Below are 17,494 nucleotides of genomic sequence, written 5' to 3'. Positions count from 1 at the left end.
TATCTGCTTGTGTGTCCTTTGTTTTCTTTGAGTTCTTTTTGACAAAGCACTTTGTGACAAGTGCTTTATAAATAAATCTTACTTGATTTGACTGCCCAGCAAATAATATGATGGCAGGGATAAAAATACTTTGGAAAGCACAGGCTGCACTAGTGAACCATGGTCAGGGAGAAGGGCAGGAGGAGAGAGGCTCTCCGACAGCATTATTCGGGTTGACTGAAATTTAATTGGAACACTCATGACTTAAATGAGATCTCATGTCAGGGATGTACGCAGGTAATGCAGATACAGTGGTGGAGCACTTGTTATTATGTGAATTATGTTGTCTGAATACGGAACGAAGCAGCTAATGAAGATGGCTTACATTTGCTTGAACACATTTGTGCATTCAGAGATTACAGTTCACACACAGGCTTAAACTGAAAGTCTCTTTCCAACATGATAAATTTTGTTTGCAAAATGCTCTAACTCTCACACAATATTAATAGCATGCAACAAAAGCAAATATTTCCATCAATCAAAAAAACTTGTGGTCAAATGAATATAATCTCCCAGGTAATCATTACACAATGGACAACAAAAACACAGCTATCAGTATGAACCTGTTCAACCTTTATTTGTGCAACATGTCTGTGCCATTCGTTGATACTTTACATAGTTATAGTATGTGCCAAAAAAAGGCAAGCAGGCATATCACAGCATGAATTGTTTTCTTTCTCTGAAAATGATTTTAGTAGATAAAACTAACCCTGCTGCACTCTGCATCTGCACTTTTTGAGATATCTTGTAGAAATACTGTCATCACTTTATTCTTGCATGCAGGTCTTTGCGTGCCCATTAATTGTAAGACCTACAGTAAGCACCTAGACTACACAAATTTGGACATTTATTATGGTACAGCTTATTTACTACTGCCTTCTTTCTTCACCACAGAACCAATAAAGAATGGCATCCAAGCTCTGAAATCCTGAGGAACATTTTTCTTACAGTACTAGATCAGATTTTCCCGTGTCATACTTTTTTGCTGGACCACAACAGCCTAGTCTTGTTTCCATATTTTTCTAATTCAGAAATGCTGAATACTTGGCTCCCCTATGCCACGGCTTCTTCCTTTGCTTATGTGCCTTTGGCCTCTTTGATCCATGCTTGCAAATAGCAACACAGGTGGCATCTTTTGTAGGTGGATACAAACTAACTGCGGGTTGAAGAGCTGTGTAAAGGGGTTTCACACAGGTGCATCAGAGAGTCGTAATTATGGGAGTAATTTCTATCAGCTTTTGTTTAACTGTTTAACACGGTTAATCCAATAGAGTTTGGGGTCATTCCATGAGATCTGTGTTAACTGTTTTGAAAAAGGGTTTGAAAAATGTATGAAACCAATGCACCCATGTTAACACATTCATGAGAGAAGACCTCTGCTGTGCTGAGAAGGTGATGATGAGGATCAAGTGGGTCACAGTTTCATTAAGCATGTCTTAGCAGTTGAGAAAAACTGCAATGTGTAAATTGGGTTCATCTGTTTGTGTGTGTCTGTTTGCATTTCCCTGCACAGTAAACAGCAGTAAGAAAAGTAATGAGCCATATGCATTAAAAACAGATTTAAAATGTGGTTTAAGAGCAACATTTTTATGAGATACGCAACAGGTTTAAGTAATCAAATGACAGGAGAAAAGGCATTTCTGTAACTGTGAATTCTCAGTCTCAGCCAGCCATTTATTTTTCATCATTTGTCAGATGCAGTATAACACCATTTCCAGCGATTTCTGCTTTTCTCTGTTTTTCACAGTTTTGAAGAGGTTCTACTGGGATTACAACACTACAAACGTCCTCTTGTATTCATGATTTTGCCTTGCAGATGTTAAAATAACTTGAATCAAACACTAGCCGTGGTGCCAGTATCAGTTTCTCAGTAGACAATGCTCATAGTGTTGCAAAACTTACAGAATATACTGAGGATGATTCCAGTCCCCTCTCTGTCAGCTCCACTAAATTTGAGCCTAAATTTAGGCTCTTATGTCTATTTTGCAAGTCTTGGTGGTGCTTTTTGTGGTTAGCTTTGGACAGTGGAGGCATGTGGCTGTGAGTCACTCACTGGGATGAGAAAATCAACACACCAGTCTGTAAACTTTCCCTCTGCTGACTTCTGCTAGCTAGCCAGGTCGAGGTTTTCAGATGTAAACATCAAGGAAAGATGGTGAAGATGGGCACCAGCTGAACCAGCATCCTGCAAGCCATTGTACAGATGTTGGAAATAAAGTGGATGACCTCTGCGCAGCATCAGTTTCCAACAGGATAACTGTAATATAATTTGATTTATTGAACTTGGCTAAATCCTGGACGGCGCCATTCAACCGGTGACACTTCTTCTATATGCCGATCTGACAACGTAGAGGACTCTGAGGAGAGAGGGAGAGTGCTTTACGATGAATAAGGACTGGTGTGACGGTGGAAATGAGAGGTGTGTCCTGGTACTGCTGTGGATCACTGTATCTGTTCAGAGGCAACTGCAGAGCGGCACTGCCCATGTGCAGGAGGAACGACCACTTGTCCATCTTGTTTAGGTTGGGATGTGTGAAGAGTTAAATTCCTCGGTCAGGAACCATGGATTACCAGAACCATCTGGAAACATGGACAATTATAAAGCAGCAGCCGACAATGTACAAAGATGTGAAAAAGGACTAAGTTACGCTGCACAAGTTAAAGTAGCTGATAGGATCACATTTCACTGGAGCTGTACCTTGTATAATTCCATGTGACAGATGATTGATTGATTGATTGATTGAATATCACTCTAGATACGGCTCTTAGGTATGTGACAGTATATCACATAATATTATGTTAAAGTCAAGAATAGCACAAATTCATGTAAAAAGTAAATTGTCCTTGCTAGCGTGTCTAAAAAATGCGTGATGTTACGAGGGTTACACAGAGCAGTGAACGAGTTAAGGATAGGTAGTGTGTGCCGAAGAGACAGGAAAAGTGTTTAAGACATCAATGAATATTTTAAGAGAGAGCGGGAGCTGTGGGAGGGATGGGTGAACTGAAAGAGAGTTGGGCTGCTGAGAGACGGAGAGATAATTTAATAGACGAGCAGAGCAAATGTGTTGGAGGAGAGACAGAAAAGCTGGAGGGTTGGGAGATGAATGAATGGTGGACTAATCTGGACTAAGCGATGGAGAGAAGAACTGACATCAATTTAATAAGATGGATGAACAGACAAATAGATGCATTGTGTAATGTTCAAAAAAAAAAATCCTAAACCTGGACAGGCTTGTGACAAACATTAAGTGTGTGTGTGTGTGGCTTCACAGATGAAATTAAATGGTTTAGAAAAAGCACTATAAAGGTCAGGACACTTGCAGAAAAACAGGAGCCTCAAACAAGTTTTAGACTGATGAGGTCAGGAGAGGTAAACAGAGAAATAGGGATACTAGGATGGAAAACAAAATAAGCAATATCATTAAAAATGACATGCACAGACAAGCTCCGTCTCCAGACACTGAATTCAAGGCAATAGTGAAAATGAACAGAGGTCATCCCTCCAGTGTGAGCGGGTCAAGGTCTTTTGCCCTGATATGACACAAGAGCAGCACTTGAGCTAAACAGAGTGGCATTTGGACTGAAGATGAACAGAAAAGTCCTAGGGGTGACTGGGGGGTCACTTGTAGGGCAACTGGACTGACCAGAGGAGCTTTTAGGAGCACTGGAGATGACCAGAGGAGCACTTGGGCCACTCAGTTGCCCCTCTGGTGTGAAATTAGAGCACAAAGTAAAACGGAGAGAAGCAGTTAGTGAGAGACTTTTCTGCTCAATTTACTGTAAACAAATCCAGACACTAAAAGGCAAAAAGACAGTGCTGTATTTAAGACCCCCTAAACTGGGATCAAGTCATGGCTAAGACCACAGTATATCGAGACGCAGACAAGACCAAGACCAAGAAAAGTCCACCTTCCCACACTTACAGAAAATGTATTAAGATTTCTCTTTATTCACCTCCTCTGTTGCCTTACTGTATATGTGTGTATGTATGATTGTGCCATAAGAAATGTCTCGATAAAATATTTAAAAGGCATGCAGAAGTGAATTTTATTTGTGGGAATTTTCCTTTTGTTTTTTAAGAGCAAACATATACAAACACAAAGAGAAGCTGAAATCAACGTAGCCATCTTTATTCAACGCTTCTTTTATGCACAGATAATCTAGTGATATTCCTGCAACTGTGGTCTTTACCAGTCTTGAAATAAAATGTAGAATGCTTTTGGTCTGAGACGGAGACAAGACCGACTAAAAATAAGGTCGAGTCCGAGACGAGACTGAGACCCTCAAAAAGTGGCCTCGAGACCAAGACAGATTTTGAGTGCTACAGCACTACAGCACCATAAGAACACAAAGAATGCTTGGTCTGTCAGCTGCTGTGGTTGCAACTCGTTTCAAGGTTGACACTGATCCTCAGATACCATGAAGGTGTTACATTCAGACGAAAATGAAGGATTAGGCTCCAATCACACAGAAAAGCATTTTAGCAGCTGAAGGCGACTTTTGGTAATTGTTTTTTTATGAGAATGAAGCTTTCTGCTCGCATTTTTTGCGTTGCGACGTGTCTCGTGTTTCTACGCTCTAGGCACCTCTAGGCCGGAGCACTCTGACCTCCTTGAGTTGAAAAAACTTTAACTCAAAGCGGGAAAATGCCCCACGCCATTTTTTTTCCTCATCTTTTTTCCCATTGTCCAATTGGATGATTTGAGAGGCAGGCCTTCTGTGGTAGTAACAACAAAAAGTTTACAGTTGGTAAACAATGGAGGAGAAACTGGTGGTAGAGGTTGCTGGATACCTAGAGCTATACGACGATAGAAGCCAGGTAGTCAAACTGCTCCTGCGTCATCCTAAAATATGCCTGGAAATGGCCATCATTGAGGAGAAGCTCCTGGACCAACTGGTGGTACTCCCCATGATCTATCCTCTTTTTCGGGGTCTCATGTACCCACACAGATCTCTGTTTCCCTGTGTCCAACAAACTATTTAGTGACAGCCTCTCACCCTCAACCAGAGCTAGAGCAAGTACCCTCTGCCTGTCCCTCTGTTTTGTACCTCAGTATTTAAATTTAGGTGCATTTTTGTTCTCATTACAGGTTACCATTTGGCTGCCTCATCCTTCGGAATGACGCTGAGCTCCATTGCTATGCTGATGATTGTCCACTGTATCTCTTAAATGCACATCCTGCTCTATCTGAGTAATTTAAGGCCGACAGATACTGGCAGTGATTTAGAACCAGAGATTAAATTGGATTGAAGCTTGTCAGAGATGAGCTGAGCTCCACTTATCTACATCCAAATTACTTCCTGCTGCAGCTCAGCTCCAGCCTCTGGATGTAATGACAGAATGACTCAAACAGAGAAGGTCTCTTCAAAAGATAAAATGAAAGTGGTACTCTCCACAGGACTGTGGTGTCATGTAAATCCACTGTAGTATTTAATATACATTTCCTGCAATGATTTAATTGAATAGTGGGTTTACAGTAACGTCTGCCTACTTGTTGTGCTTTTATCTTCTAAAAAAGAAAAAAAGAAAGTCTCTGTTAGCAATATGTTTTAAAATCAATTATATTTTTGTAGTAAAAATGTAAAAATTTAAAATCGCAGGTTAAAGTTTAATTCCAGGCTTTTGCAGAGCATTGCATAATTATTACCACGATTCTCACAGGAAACAGCTTTCCCCTGCCACATCAGTGCCAGTGCGTTGCTCCCTCGTGGTGCATTTCAGTTTTTCACTACACGCTTCTCCTACCAAGAATAATAATGTGCATTTGGAGGTTCTTAACATGCATTGTGCATGACTGGCATTAAGCTTTGATAAAGCACTTAAAATCAGCAGGAAATGCTCAATAAATTGTTCAACAAGACACAATTTGTAATCATCTTGAAGGGCCAATTAAAAGCAAAGTATGCTTGTAAGAGAATGCCTTTTCAAGTTTTTTATCCCTTTTTGCTACCACTCTACTCAGTGCCACTGAGCTCTATTGTTATACTTTATGTATCTGGTTTAATTAGAGAGAGAAAAAACCTGAATGTATGAGCAGAGAACTATAACTAATGCAGATACATCCATACAGGTGTACTCAATGATACAATTAAGTCGTTAACCTTCTCTCATGCTCTGTGACATGTATAAAAATGCTAAGAAGGCCCAACTGACCATAAAAAAAGCTTTTAAAGACTTTGAAAGAGGGTTCATTACAGGGACATGGGTGGCAGAAGCTTCAGTCACAAAGTGTACAATATGGAAAAGATATCAGTAAATAGGTTTGGACACTTTGGCCAAAAACACACATTCAGTGACCCTGATGCTTCCTGATGCTTGTGCATCAGTGCGGCGTGTAATGAAAAACAGAGGATAACTTCTCCCTATGTGACTAAGAATGTCAGTGGGGGATAAATGCTGATCAGTTTGTGTCAGCAACAACACTGCTGACAACAACACAGAGAGGTCTTTTACAGTAGGGTTGCAGTTCATAAATCCCCCATTACAAGGCAAGTCCTCCTAATGACATGACAAAAGGTGTTGTTGGTCCATGTACTCCAGGAGGACTTACAGAGGCAGTTTCTGATCTGTCTGTCTTATCAGAAGGACAACATTATTTGCCTGTTTCCTCCAAAAATCACCGGAGTAAGACAAATCTGTTTCATGAAGTGACAACTCAGTGGTGTAAAGACTGGTTAGGTTCAGGCACAAAAACGTCTTTGTCAAGGTTAGGGAAACATCCTACAATTGGGTTGAATGACTACTTGGTAATGGCCTTGCATTCATATAGCGCTTCTCTAGTCCTTCGACCTCACTTTACACTACACGTCACATTCACCCATTCACACACACTTTCACGCACTGGTGGCCGAGACTCCCATACAAGGTGCCACCTGCTACTCAGTTAACCATTCACATGCACTTGCACACCAGTGGCACAGCCAGCAGGTCAGTATCTTGCCGGGGGCAGCATGGTGACTGGGGGAGCTGGGGATCAAACCGCTATTCTTCCATTTAGTGGACGACTGGCTTTAACACCTGAACCACAGCTGCCCCAGTGTTATGTTTAGAGAAACATCATAGTTTGGGTTACAAGACTTCCTTGTCAAGATCTGGGGACAGTTGTTGTCATGGTTACATCAGTAAACACATGGTAGAGGTTAGGGAACAATTGTGGTCAGGCTTACCTAAACGTCGACTGTCAGTGGGAAACGGAAAGCAAACAGCAGTCCTGGTTGGTGTTTTGTTGATCCATCCATCCATCTCAACCTCCTGCCTACACGGACTCTGTGAACAGAATGGGCCTCATTAAGCTTTGTCGCAATTAGGTTAATTAGGTATGGATAGATTATCCTGATATAAAGGCTATTATCAAATCTAAATAGACTTTATTACATTTGTAGACATATATTCTTTTTGCAAATGAATCACATTAATTTTGCAAGTTGCACATCAGTGACAAGGGATGTCTCATGCTTTTGTCTTTATTCTTTCCTCAGTGAAAAGAGTGATGACAAACACAGGGGACACTATATCCCCTCCAGTCCTAACGTCCAAGTACGAGGGCTCCCCGTCCTAACAGATTCAGATCTCTGTTTAGATCTGACAGCTTGCTAGTAAACGACGTGAGTCCAAGTTCACGTCCTGTCAGCTGCTCACATTAGTAAACATTGCAACAAGAAAATAAACTCTCCGTAAAATATTCTATACTCTGACAAAACTGAAGTATTGTTTTGTTGCTAGCACCTTGTTATTGCCCATGAATCAATTTCAAGTCAAACCGAGCGCTCTGTTTCGGTCCTTTATCCAGATAATAGACTTTTGGCATCGTATTTTATCCAAGCTCTCCCAAATCATCATGTTTACTTCAGCTGGGTAATATTTCCAACAAAATTCACGACAGAGAATCAAGCATGCTTTCTGAGCTGTTTGTCTCAAGTCCTGTGACACCTTATTTATCCCTCTCGACTGAGGAGATGTGATACGTCTCCAGATAGCGCAAATAGCTGTAGCTTATTTTTACGCCCTTACATTCATGGTGTGGCAGTTTTAGAGTTATTCCTTGGATTTTATTGATAACTTCTTCGGGTTGTACGGGCCCAACCTCTAGCTACAACTCTAACCTTTTAATCCGATATGAGTCTGAGCACAGCCTCGGATACTCGCGCAGTGTCTTTTTTTGGCAGTCTCGGTTAAAAAGAATGAGTGAAAGGCCCTATGGCTTTGAAAAGCTTAGACTATAAGTCAATGTCATCCTTTCAAATCACCTCTCAAACCCCATCTATACAAATAAATCCTTTCCACAAACTGACCTGCTTGGTTTTTTTTTTCTTTTCGAATTAAAAAAAGATACAAAGACAACCTGCTTTTAAAAAAGGGGGGGAAAGGGGAGGTACGGAGGACTCAGGAGACGTGAGCAGAGGGCACCACAGAGGAATAAGCAAACAAGCACACGAGCAGACACAGAGTCAGACAGGCAGACAAAGAGATGGATGGGTGGATGGAAGATTGTTGAGGAGAGGAATAGAAAGTTCTGAATGCTGCTGCGGCAGGCTGTGCTGACGTGAGGAGTGTTCCCAAACACAGTTAGTAGCGACTGCAGACCCACTGCATTACCATACTCACACACACACTCACACACACACACACACACACGCACACACACAGTGCCTAAGGGAGAAGGCTCCTCGCAGGCAGAGCTGAATAGAGACAGAATCTCCTGTTATGGTCCTCAAGAGGTCACTGTGCACTCGGGCACCATTTGTGTTAAAGTGTGTGTGTGTGTGTGTGTGTGTGTGTGTGCAAATGTGTCTGGGCATGTGTTTGCTACAGGTTAGTGTGAGCATGCATCCTTTCTTTCCCAGGTGTTTCATTTGTGCATGTGTGTTTGTGTGATGACTTTCCACAGGTGTGTGTGTAAATGTGTGGAGCCATGTGTGTTTATGCACCAGTGTGCCTACTGTAATGGTGTGCACTTTAATGTGTGTGTGTGTGTGTGTGTGTGTGTGTGTGTGTGTTTCCCTGCACAGGTCGGTCCTCTCCTCTTCTCCATTCTCTCCAGTCTGCGCTTCCTCACGGAGCTAGGTGCGTATCATTGGATCAGTAGCTGCTGCCTGCCACACTGTCCAATCGCATCTAGGGAGAGAAAGAGACACAGGGAGAGGAAGAGCGAGGCAGAGTGAGAGAGAGAGAGAGAGAGAGAGAGAGAGAGAGAGAGAGAGATGGGGGAGGGAGGAGAAAGAAAGGAAGAGAGGGAGATTGATCATTTGAACGTCCTGGGCCTTGCGATCCTTTGAGAAACACAATTTCTACTACATCCAAAAACGTCGCTTTTTGAAATACGCACATTTTTGCGGACTTAAAGCTTGAGGCTTGTTGTTCTTTTCTTGTTTCTTTTTTTTTGGGTTATTCCCACCCAGGAGACGTGCCATCGCCACCACCAGCAGCAGCAGTAGCAGCAGCAGCAGCAGCAGCAGAGGAATATCTCCCAATATCCCATCCCGGGCACGTCGGATAAGCTGCAGCAGCGAAAACACGAGGCGAATATTGCGGTGGACGGGAACGGGAACATGCTCCGTGGGATTTCGCACCTCTCACCCTGGCAGGGTAGGTTACATCCCACATTTTGTCATTTGATTTTTTTTTCTTTTTTGTACTGCAGCGAGGATGCAGGTTGAGGCTTTGCATTTGAGTGTGTGTGCGCGTGTGTGTGTGTTTTGCCGTAGTCAGCTTCAGTGCCGATAGAGATTTAGACAGGATATTCTACCTCACAGGCAAGCGGGGTTTTTCTCCCCCCCTACACACACACACACACACACACACACACACTTGCTTGTATTTGTTATTTTCTTTTTTTCTGCTTTATTTATGATGGGAATAAAAACGCAGCGCAGCTTTTCTCTGTTCTTTCTCTGTGTGAAAACATACAAGGGGAGGCTGGCAGGCGGGTTTGCCTTGATAAATGGAGCGTTATTCATCAGCGTGTGTGTGATCACCACTGGAATGTTAACTAGCACCTTGGACAGCCGACACCAATACAGTCTAACATGGGAGGAGCGATAGTACTGATCATTTTGACACTCTAATATCTTTGCTGCTTATTGTGCGTGTGTGTGTGTGTGTGTGTGTGTGTGTGTGTGATTACACGGAAATTGATGTTGCTCTCTCAGTGCGTCTGTGTGTGTATGTGTTAATATTCTGCCCTAAGGCCCTCAGTGAGAGATAGCAGTGTCGGCTGGGGAGCAGCTGTGTGTGTATGTGTGTGTGAGAGTGTGTGTGAGCATGTGAGATCAAGAAAGTGTGTGTGTGTGCATCTTTGCAAGAGAGGAAAAACCTGTGCTAGTGTGTGTGTTATTGAGAGACATAAAGAAGAGGTGTGTGCATGCATCTGTTGGAGAGAGATAGAGAACAAAGTGTGTGTGTGTGTGTGTGTGTGTGTGTGTGTGTGTGTGTGTGTGACAGGCTTCCTACCTTATGCTACATGCAGGTCAGGAGCCCCGTGGTGTATTCAGGGTTTAATTAAGCGTGTGACGTGACTCTCCATCCCCTCCTCCAACCTCACCCCCCCTCAACCGGGTCCTGTGATCTGTGAAACATTGTGTAGTGAGGATGTGACATATGTCTGCGGCTCATACCGGATACACACACACACACACACACACACACACACACACACACATATACACACACGCCATTCCTGTGTGACACAGCAGCCCTGACAGTCTGACACCGAGTTAAGCTGAGCGGACAACATCTTGTTTGCCCTATCTATCGCTCTCATATCTATTTTTAACGTGAACAGCAGCGAGGTAGCACAGCCTATTTTTCTGATGTGATGTGTAAGTTTGCTGCGGTGTGTGTGTGTGTTTGTGTGTGTGTTTGTGCGTGACATTTTATCTATTTGACACTGTGATTATTCTAATGAAGACTAATTAAATCCCTCTCTTCTCCTCTTTCCATTTCTCTGCCTCTCTGTCTCTTTTCCAGGAGGCAGTTTGGGCTTGTTATGGGGGTGACCGGAAGGAGAGAGTGACAGAGGAACAGTGATGCTACTGTTTACATAACGAGAGACTCACACACACACATACACACACACACAGACACACATACACGCACACATGCTCAAATCGCCAGTCCAGGACGTACACACTCGCTTAAACACTTCCACACATACACACGCATACAGACACGTATTCAAGGGACTCGCTGACTGAGTCACCACACACTCAGAGGCACAGAATCACTGACTCACACACAGGACCAAACACACGCACAGACAGACAGACACACACACACACACACACACACACACACACACACACACAAAAGCAAAAGGTTGTTTGCAAGAGTCAGGACTGTGTGTTGTATGTGCTATGGGCCAAGCTGAGCAGCAGCTGTGTGTGAGTGTTGGATACCTCTGAAGGGTCAGCACAGCCGCAACCCTCGCCCTCCCCAACCCTTCCTCCTCCCTTCCCATCCCTCATCTCCCAGGTACCCCTAAACGCACCATCATGTCCGAGCTGAGGACCAGGAGAACTCCCCTGTCCCCTCTCCCAACCTTCTCCTCCCCGTTCGGGTTTCTATCCCTCCTTCTTTCCCTCTGCCTCTCCCTTTCTCTCTACCCGGCCTCCTTATCAGCACAGCAGACTGTGCCTGTCATCTCCACGGTGCAGGGCCGCATCCGGGGTATCCTGACCCCGCTGCCCTCTGACCTCCTGGGACCAGTCATCCAGTACCTGGGAGTACCGTACGCCAGGCCTCCAACGGGGGACCGGCGCTTCCAGCCGCCTGAGCCTCCTCTGCCCTGGCCGGGAATACGAAATGTGACGCAGTTTGCTCCAGTGTGTCCACAGTCGCTGGATGAGAGGAGCATGCTGGGAGACATGATGCCGTCCTGGCTCACGGCTAACCTGGATATAGCGGCGACGTACCTTACTCACCAAAGTGAGGATTGTCTCTACCTCAATATCTACGTGCCCACCGAGGAAGGTTAGTGTGCACCAGACCCTCTCAGGGGACAAAGGTGAATATATATGCATGTGGGGTGAGAACAGGATGATGTGTTATAGGTCATTCATGCGTAAGGTCAAAACAGAGTGGAACTGGCTAACCTTCGGGTGGTTAATTTGAAGGTGCCTCGGCTGTGACATATAATTTAAATGTGGAACAATCCTGTCAGGGCACAGACATACCCTTGATAAATAAATAAAGTTACGTGGAGTCCCAACTAGTCCTCTCCACCCCCCTCGTGCACGCCTCTGGTTGAACCAACACTTAATATGCAGACACCTGCGTCAGTCGCCAAGGGGTTTACGCCTTTACTTGTGGAGGAAAGTGGGAAGGACACAGACTCACTCATGCATACATATTGGTTCATACACATGCATGTGACCTCACATGCACACAAACACCTACACACACATGCGCACACACACAATGGCAAGCATGAACACTCCCACAGCCTCAATTTATTTCCACCCACTGAGAAATGAAGGAAGGGAGATATGAAGCATAGGGAAGCAAAGGAGCCGCAGACTGTTCCTGTTTTTGTATGTATAAACCCACCGAGTGATTAAAGGCTGAGATACATACAAATGGACAGGTAGACAGTCGGTCAATATGGACATTAACAACAGACAGAATGGAGGCAGAAGGAAGGTGGGTGGATCTGTGCAGCACTGGCATCAATGATGTCATCTTGAGCACATTGTTAGGCCATATGTTGCTGCAAGTATCTATCTATCTATCTATCTATCTATCTATCTATCTATCTATCTATCTATCTATTATCTGTTTTTCTCTCTCTCTCCAAGACATTCATGAGGAGGGGGGTCAGCGGCCAGTGATGGTCTACGTCCACGGGGGCTCGTACACAGAAGGCACTGGCAATATGATGGATGGCAGCGTACTGGCAAGCTACGGCAACGTCATTGTCATAACCCTCAACTATCGCCTAGGAGTACTGGGTAAAACCATATATCTTATATATCTGTGTAATTTGCCCACTGTATGGTAATACAACTGTATATGCTTTTAGTATGGGTGTAGCTGCATTTCATCTCTCGCTTCCCTGAGCCTGTTAGCGTCATTGTTGAAGCATACCTTCGGATTCTATATTCCAATAGTTTTTCACCCTATCGAGTTATGCTGCAATGGAGACAGGCCTACCTCTACTTTGACAACCAATGAATATACTAATATATGCACGCCTTGGATGCCTTTCAAGCACATGCAACTAGGATGCAATCTATAGTGAACAATCCACATTTTACTGTAAAATGACTGCAGTTGTGCTTCACCACCACGCTGCACCCTCTGAGCACGAACAATAGCAATGCAATTACTGCCAAGGTGCTCTGGGTATTCTGATAATATCACTGCGGTTTCATAAACCTACAGTATAGTAATTTACTTTACATTTGGGGCTAGGCTAAAGGGCGATGAATGGATAATAATTGAAAATGCAATGCACACATCTCTGTTGCATACATATACGGTGGGAATTTTGCTGTTTTTTCATTTAAAGGTTCTTTAGTTTTTGAACTTTGATATAGCAACAAACACCTATTTGTTATGTGAGGATATAAGTGGAGTAATGTCGTCCTGAGCAGAGAATGAAGTCATGCTTCCTCTGTGTGTGTGTTGCAATCTGAGCTTCTGCATGTGCATGTTATGCTGCATTCATATGCTCCTTGGATTGTTCTGAGTTGGGAAGTCGTTCTTCCAACTTTGGTGTGTTCAAGAGCTTTAAGTAAGGAAACGACACAGATGCCACGAAGAAGATTTGTTGTATTTTATTGGTCAGAGTGTTTGCACAACATGTTGATAACAGTTTAAAGCTTTATATTACAAAGAGATTTTTCTGGACTTGTCGTTGCACTAGTACGGAAAATACTAAAATATTACTGCCCGAGTAATGCTAATAAATAAAATTATAACTAATCTACGTCACTCTACGTCGACAGCAACTAATGGTTGCTATCTAATACCTTATTGCAAATTACATGCGATAACATACAATATGTGAATACATCAAGAGTTTATTATAAACATATAAAACATTCCAGTCGAGACTAATTTTTCCGATTATTCCGATACCACAGGAATGCAGGGTTAGAGCACGCGAGTCCCTTCCTTTAAACTGTCCCTCCCCACGCTTACAAAGAGACTTAAAGAGTGACCTCTCACAAAGCATTGTTGAAGCGACAAGCATGCAGCTGAAGGTGACTTCGAGCATATTTTATTGGATGTTTTAGGTAGCTAGCATTAGCAGGATAGCGAGCTAGCAAATCACCTTGTTATATGGATTTAGGTCCTCACAGATCAAAGAAATAGTTCCTTACCAAGCTGAATACGTTACGTTAAAAATCAATATTCCCGCAATGAAATAATAGCCAAGATATGCATCCTCTTGCTTGCCTAGCGGTCTTACCTCGTAACTTGACGTCGTTCACAAAAGGGACATTTTATACCATCATCTTGTTGTGTGTTTTTGGGGCTGCTTTCTCTGCGTTTTATAACACTTTGCTGAGAACATATAGAAGAGGTTCAGTGTGGCTACTGCGCCCTTTAGTTTTGGTTTGAGATGCTCTAGTGCGACATCTAGACGTTCTGAATTTCATATATACAGAACCTTTAAAAAAATTGCACAAGAACAGATGGATTCCCTGTTAAAAGGTTGTGGCGAGACGGTAGTCCCAGAATTGTGAAAGCCTTGTGAGCCATTTCAAAATATTCTTGTCTTTGTCGTAAATGATGTGACATTACTGTGGTTAAAGTCTGGTCAGCTTTAGGCACAAACAGCACTTGGTTAGGGTGAGGGAAAGATAATCGTTTGGGTTAGAATGTTAAAATGATCTCTTGAAATCTCATGGGAGTTTTCGTGATTGTGGCGTTACCATCTAGACACAACGCTGTTAGATGAAGAGGAGGTGGTATGAGATGAAGAAATGCAAGTTTAGTCTGTGATAGTGGTCAGTCATTACTTCTCAAACTCTAGTTGGGTAGTGATTAATGTTCCTGTATGAGTAAGTAATGCATGACCACAGTCAGTGTTGTTATGTAACTCAGTTAGTTCTCATTTGTTATGGGTTGTCAGCTTTTTGTTGGGTGATGTATTTATTAGTAAAGAGGTATAAATGATTACTGTTGCTGTTCCTTTTAACTAAGAATTTGCACAGCGCTGTTCCTCACTTTGAATTTGGTAGTGTCTTTACATTTACATTGTATTCACCATCTGGATTGTTTATTCCTTCAGTGAGCTATGAAATGTGAAAACCATTAGTGAGTTGTTTTCACCCAGACTGCCTTTTCACTTTTTTTTTGAGTGAAAACATGTTCAGTGTGGGTGTCCCTAGTGGAAATAAACCCCCTGAAGCCAATTTTTTTCCACTACTAGCATTGACTCAAATCTGATCCTTTTTTTTACCTCCATGACTCTCTGACTCATTGCTCTCTGAACAGGGAAAATCTGATTCCCTGTGTTTTTTCTAATTTTAGACAGCAATGCAAAGCACACAGGCTGAATAAATAGAATGTCTTGGAATCCTAGCATTTAGGCTTTTTACGGCTGCAATTATAAAAAATTGCAAAGCCTGAGCAGGGCCACAGGAGGGTTAAAGAGAGCCTTTGAAGGCATCATTTACTGTTTGACACCGAGTATAGAGTGGTTCGTGTGAGCGCAGCATGCCTTCATATTGATTAAGTCAAATTAAGCTGCATATTATACCAGTGGCTGGGTTAAACCATGCCCTCACGTTCATTAGGAGTTACCCACTATTTAATAATTCATATGAGGAAATTAATTAGTGCCAGCAGGTTAATAACACATGTGCATGCGGTATGCATGCCAGTACCGGTATCTCTTTAATTTATTCGATTCTGTGGACCTATGCTACAGAGAGTGACGGACATTTTGTGAAACAAAAACAAGGCTTTTGATAATTTTTATATAGATTTTTCAATTAACATGTACTTACTGTAAGAGAGCAACAGTAATGTGGGGATTCTTTGGGCATCTGGCTGCACTTTCTCTGTAAATTATTTAGTGCACTGATTTAGTTTTCTACCTTTTTATGCAGTTCTAGCACATTTTATAGATCATGTGAGCACACAAATTATGTAATACTTCATAAAAGATATTTCTCTTTCAGAAGTAAGGCCACTTCGTGGGGGCGTTCCTTTAAAAAACACAGAGTAGTTTTGAAAATGAAGTGAGTAGAGCTGAATACATGTTAAAAGGTTAAAGCATTCACCAAAAAAAAAAAAATATTGATTTGAGTTTATGAGACCCATGCCATCTTTTCTGTATTTTAAAAGCTTTCAAGGCTTTCATGAGATATTGATTTTATATGATGGCATAAATCTGCATCTGCTTGGTGAATGAAATAACTATTTAATTCTGACCTTGGGAACAAAAGTAGTCGCTACAGCAGTAATCACCATATCGAGCTGAACAAAGCCAGTCCCACGTGCTTCTTTTTGTCTTTATCTCCATCCTCTGTGTTTACACCACCTCCAGCACGATCATCACCACCATCACCACCATAATCACCATCATCATCCATCTTCATGAGTTGCAGTGTCTTCCTCCTCTTCGTCCTCATCGTTGTCATCGTAAGTTGGATGCGTGAGGTGAGCCCATATATGCAAAGCAGTGTAAATTTATGCACATTTTCTTGCTAATTTTATTATAATCTGCCAGAAATGGGGCATGTTTCTACGAACATGTAGAGAACCAAATACATTGAAACATGTGAAAGCACATGTAGTTCATATGAAAGCGTTCTGAAACTGTTCTTATGGTAACATTAATATAATTTCCTCATAATGTCCATTGTGCCTGAGAGAAATTTCTAACAAATTACTCCTAAGTGATGAAATGTAATATTTTAAAAGCGTCGCCTTTCTTGCTTATTATACTCTTACAGAATGTGTTCATGGCCAGCTTGAGGTTCAGAGAAATTAGCTTCTGCAGTAATGAGATATACTGTAGTGGAGTGAGCCATTAGGATCCTTTTTTGTTTAACACCGTCAGCAGTAAAGGGAATAAGGGATAGCTGCGTTTGTAGCTGCATGTGTGTGTAGGTTTATGTCCCTGTGTGTGTGTGTGTGTGTGTGTGTGTGTGTGTAAGTGGATTTTTACTTACATGAATATGGATGTACCTTGTTGATTTAATCCAATTTGCAAGGGTTTGCAGGGGAGGCACATCATTTGTCATTAATTTTCTCTTTAAAGGTATGATAAACAAGACTCATGCATAATTGATCCTAACAGTGGGGATGCCATGATGTAGGAATCACCTTCCTGTGTGCTCCCGTGTGTTTGCACATTGTAAGATGACTCTCCAAAAAGTCAGCAGGAAAAATCTCTTTTGATCGACTCATTATTTATACACTTGCTCACTTCTCTGTGGAGCATTTTTAGCTTTGATTTCATGTAAGTCTTTAAACTAAAGTGCTATATGTTCTACCTGT

At 42.4% G+C, this 17,494-nt stretch overlaps 1 protein-coding gene and 1 long non-coding RNA gene across 2 annotated transcripts in view; one reads left to right on the top strand and one right to left on the bottom strand.

The window, feature by feature from the left end:
• Positions 1-639: 639 nt before the first annotated feature.
• On the bottom strand, positions 640-9,439 carry LOC125900261 (uncharacterized). The gene is made up of 3 exons (XR_007450839.1): positions 9,366-9,439; positions 7,207-9,154; positions 640-2,619 (listed from the first exon to the last, which is right to left on the bottom strand). It is a non-coding gene; the product is annotated as an uncharacterized LOC125900261 (long non-coding RNA).
• The window catches only part of LOC125900259 (neuroligin-4, X-linked-like), a 21,563-nt gene continuing 13,319 nt past the window's right edge, over positions 9,251-17,494 (top strand). The window contains exons 1-3 of the mRNA XM_049595160.1: positions 9,251-9,625; positions 11,006-12,007; positions 12,832-12,984. Of these exons, the coding sequence (XP_049451117.1) occupies positions 11,530-12,007; positions 12,832-12,984 (631 nt within the window). The 5' untranslated portion in view covers positions 9,251-9,625; positions 11,006-11,529. The remainder of the gene's footprint in view (positions 9,626-11,005; positions 12,008-12,831; positions 12,985-17,494) is intronic.

The sequence above is a fragment of the Epinephelus fuscoguttatus genome, linkage group LG13 (assembly GCF_011397635.1).
Source record: "Epinephelus fuscoguttatus linkage group LG13, E.fuscoguttatus.final_Chr_v1".
Classification (NCBI taxonomy): Eukaryota; Metazoa; Chordata; class Actinopteri; order Perciformes; family Serranidae; genus Epinephelus; species Epinephelus fuscoguttatus.
This window is presented reverse-complemented; position numbering and strand designations above follow the sequence as displayed.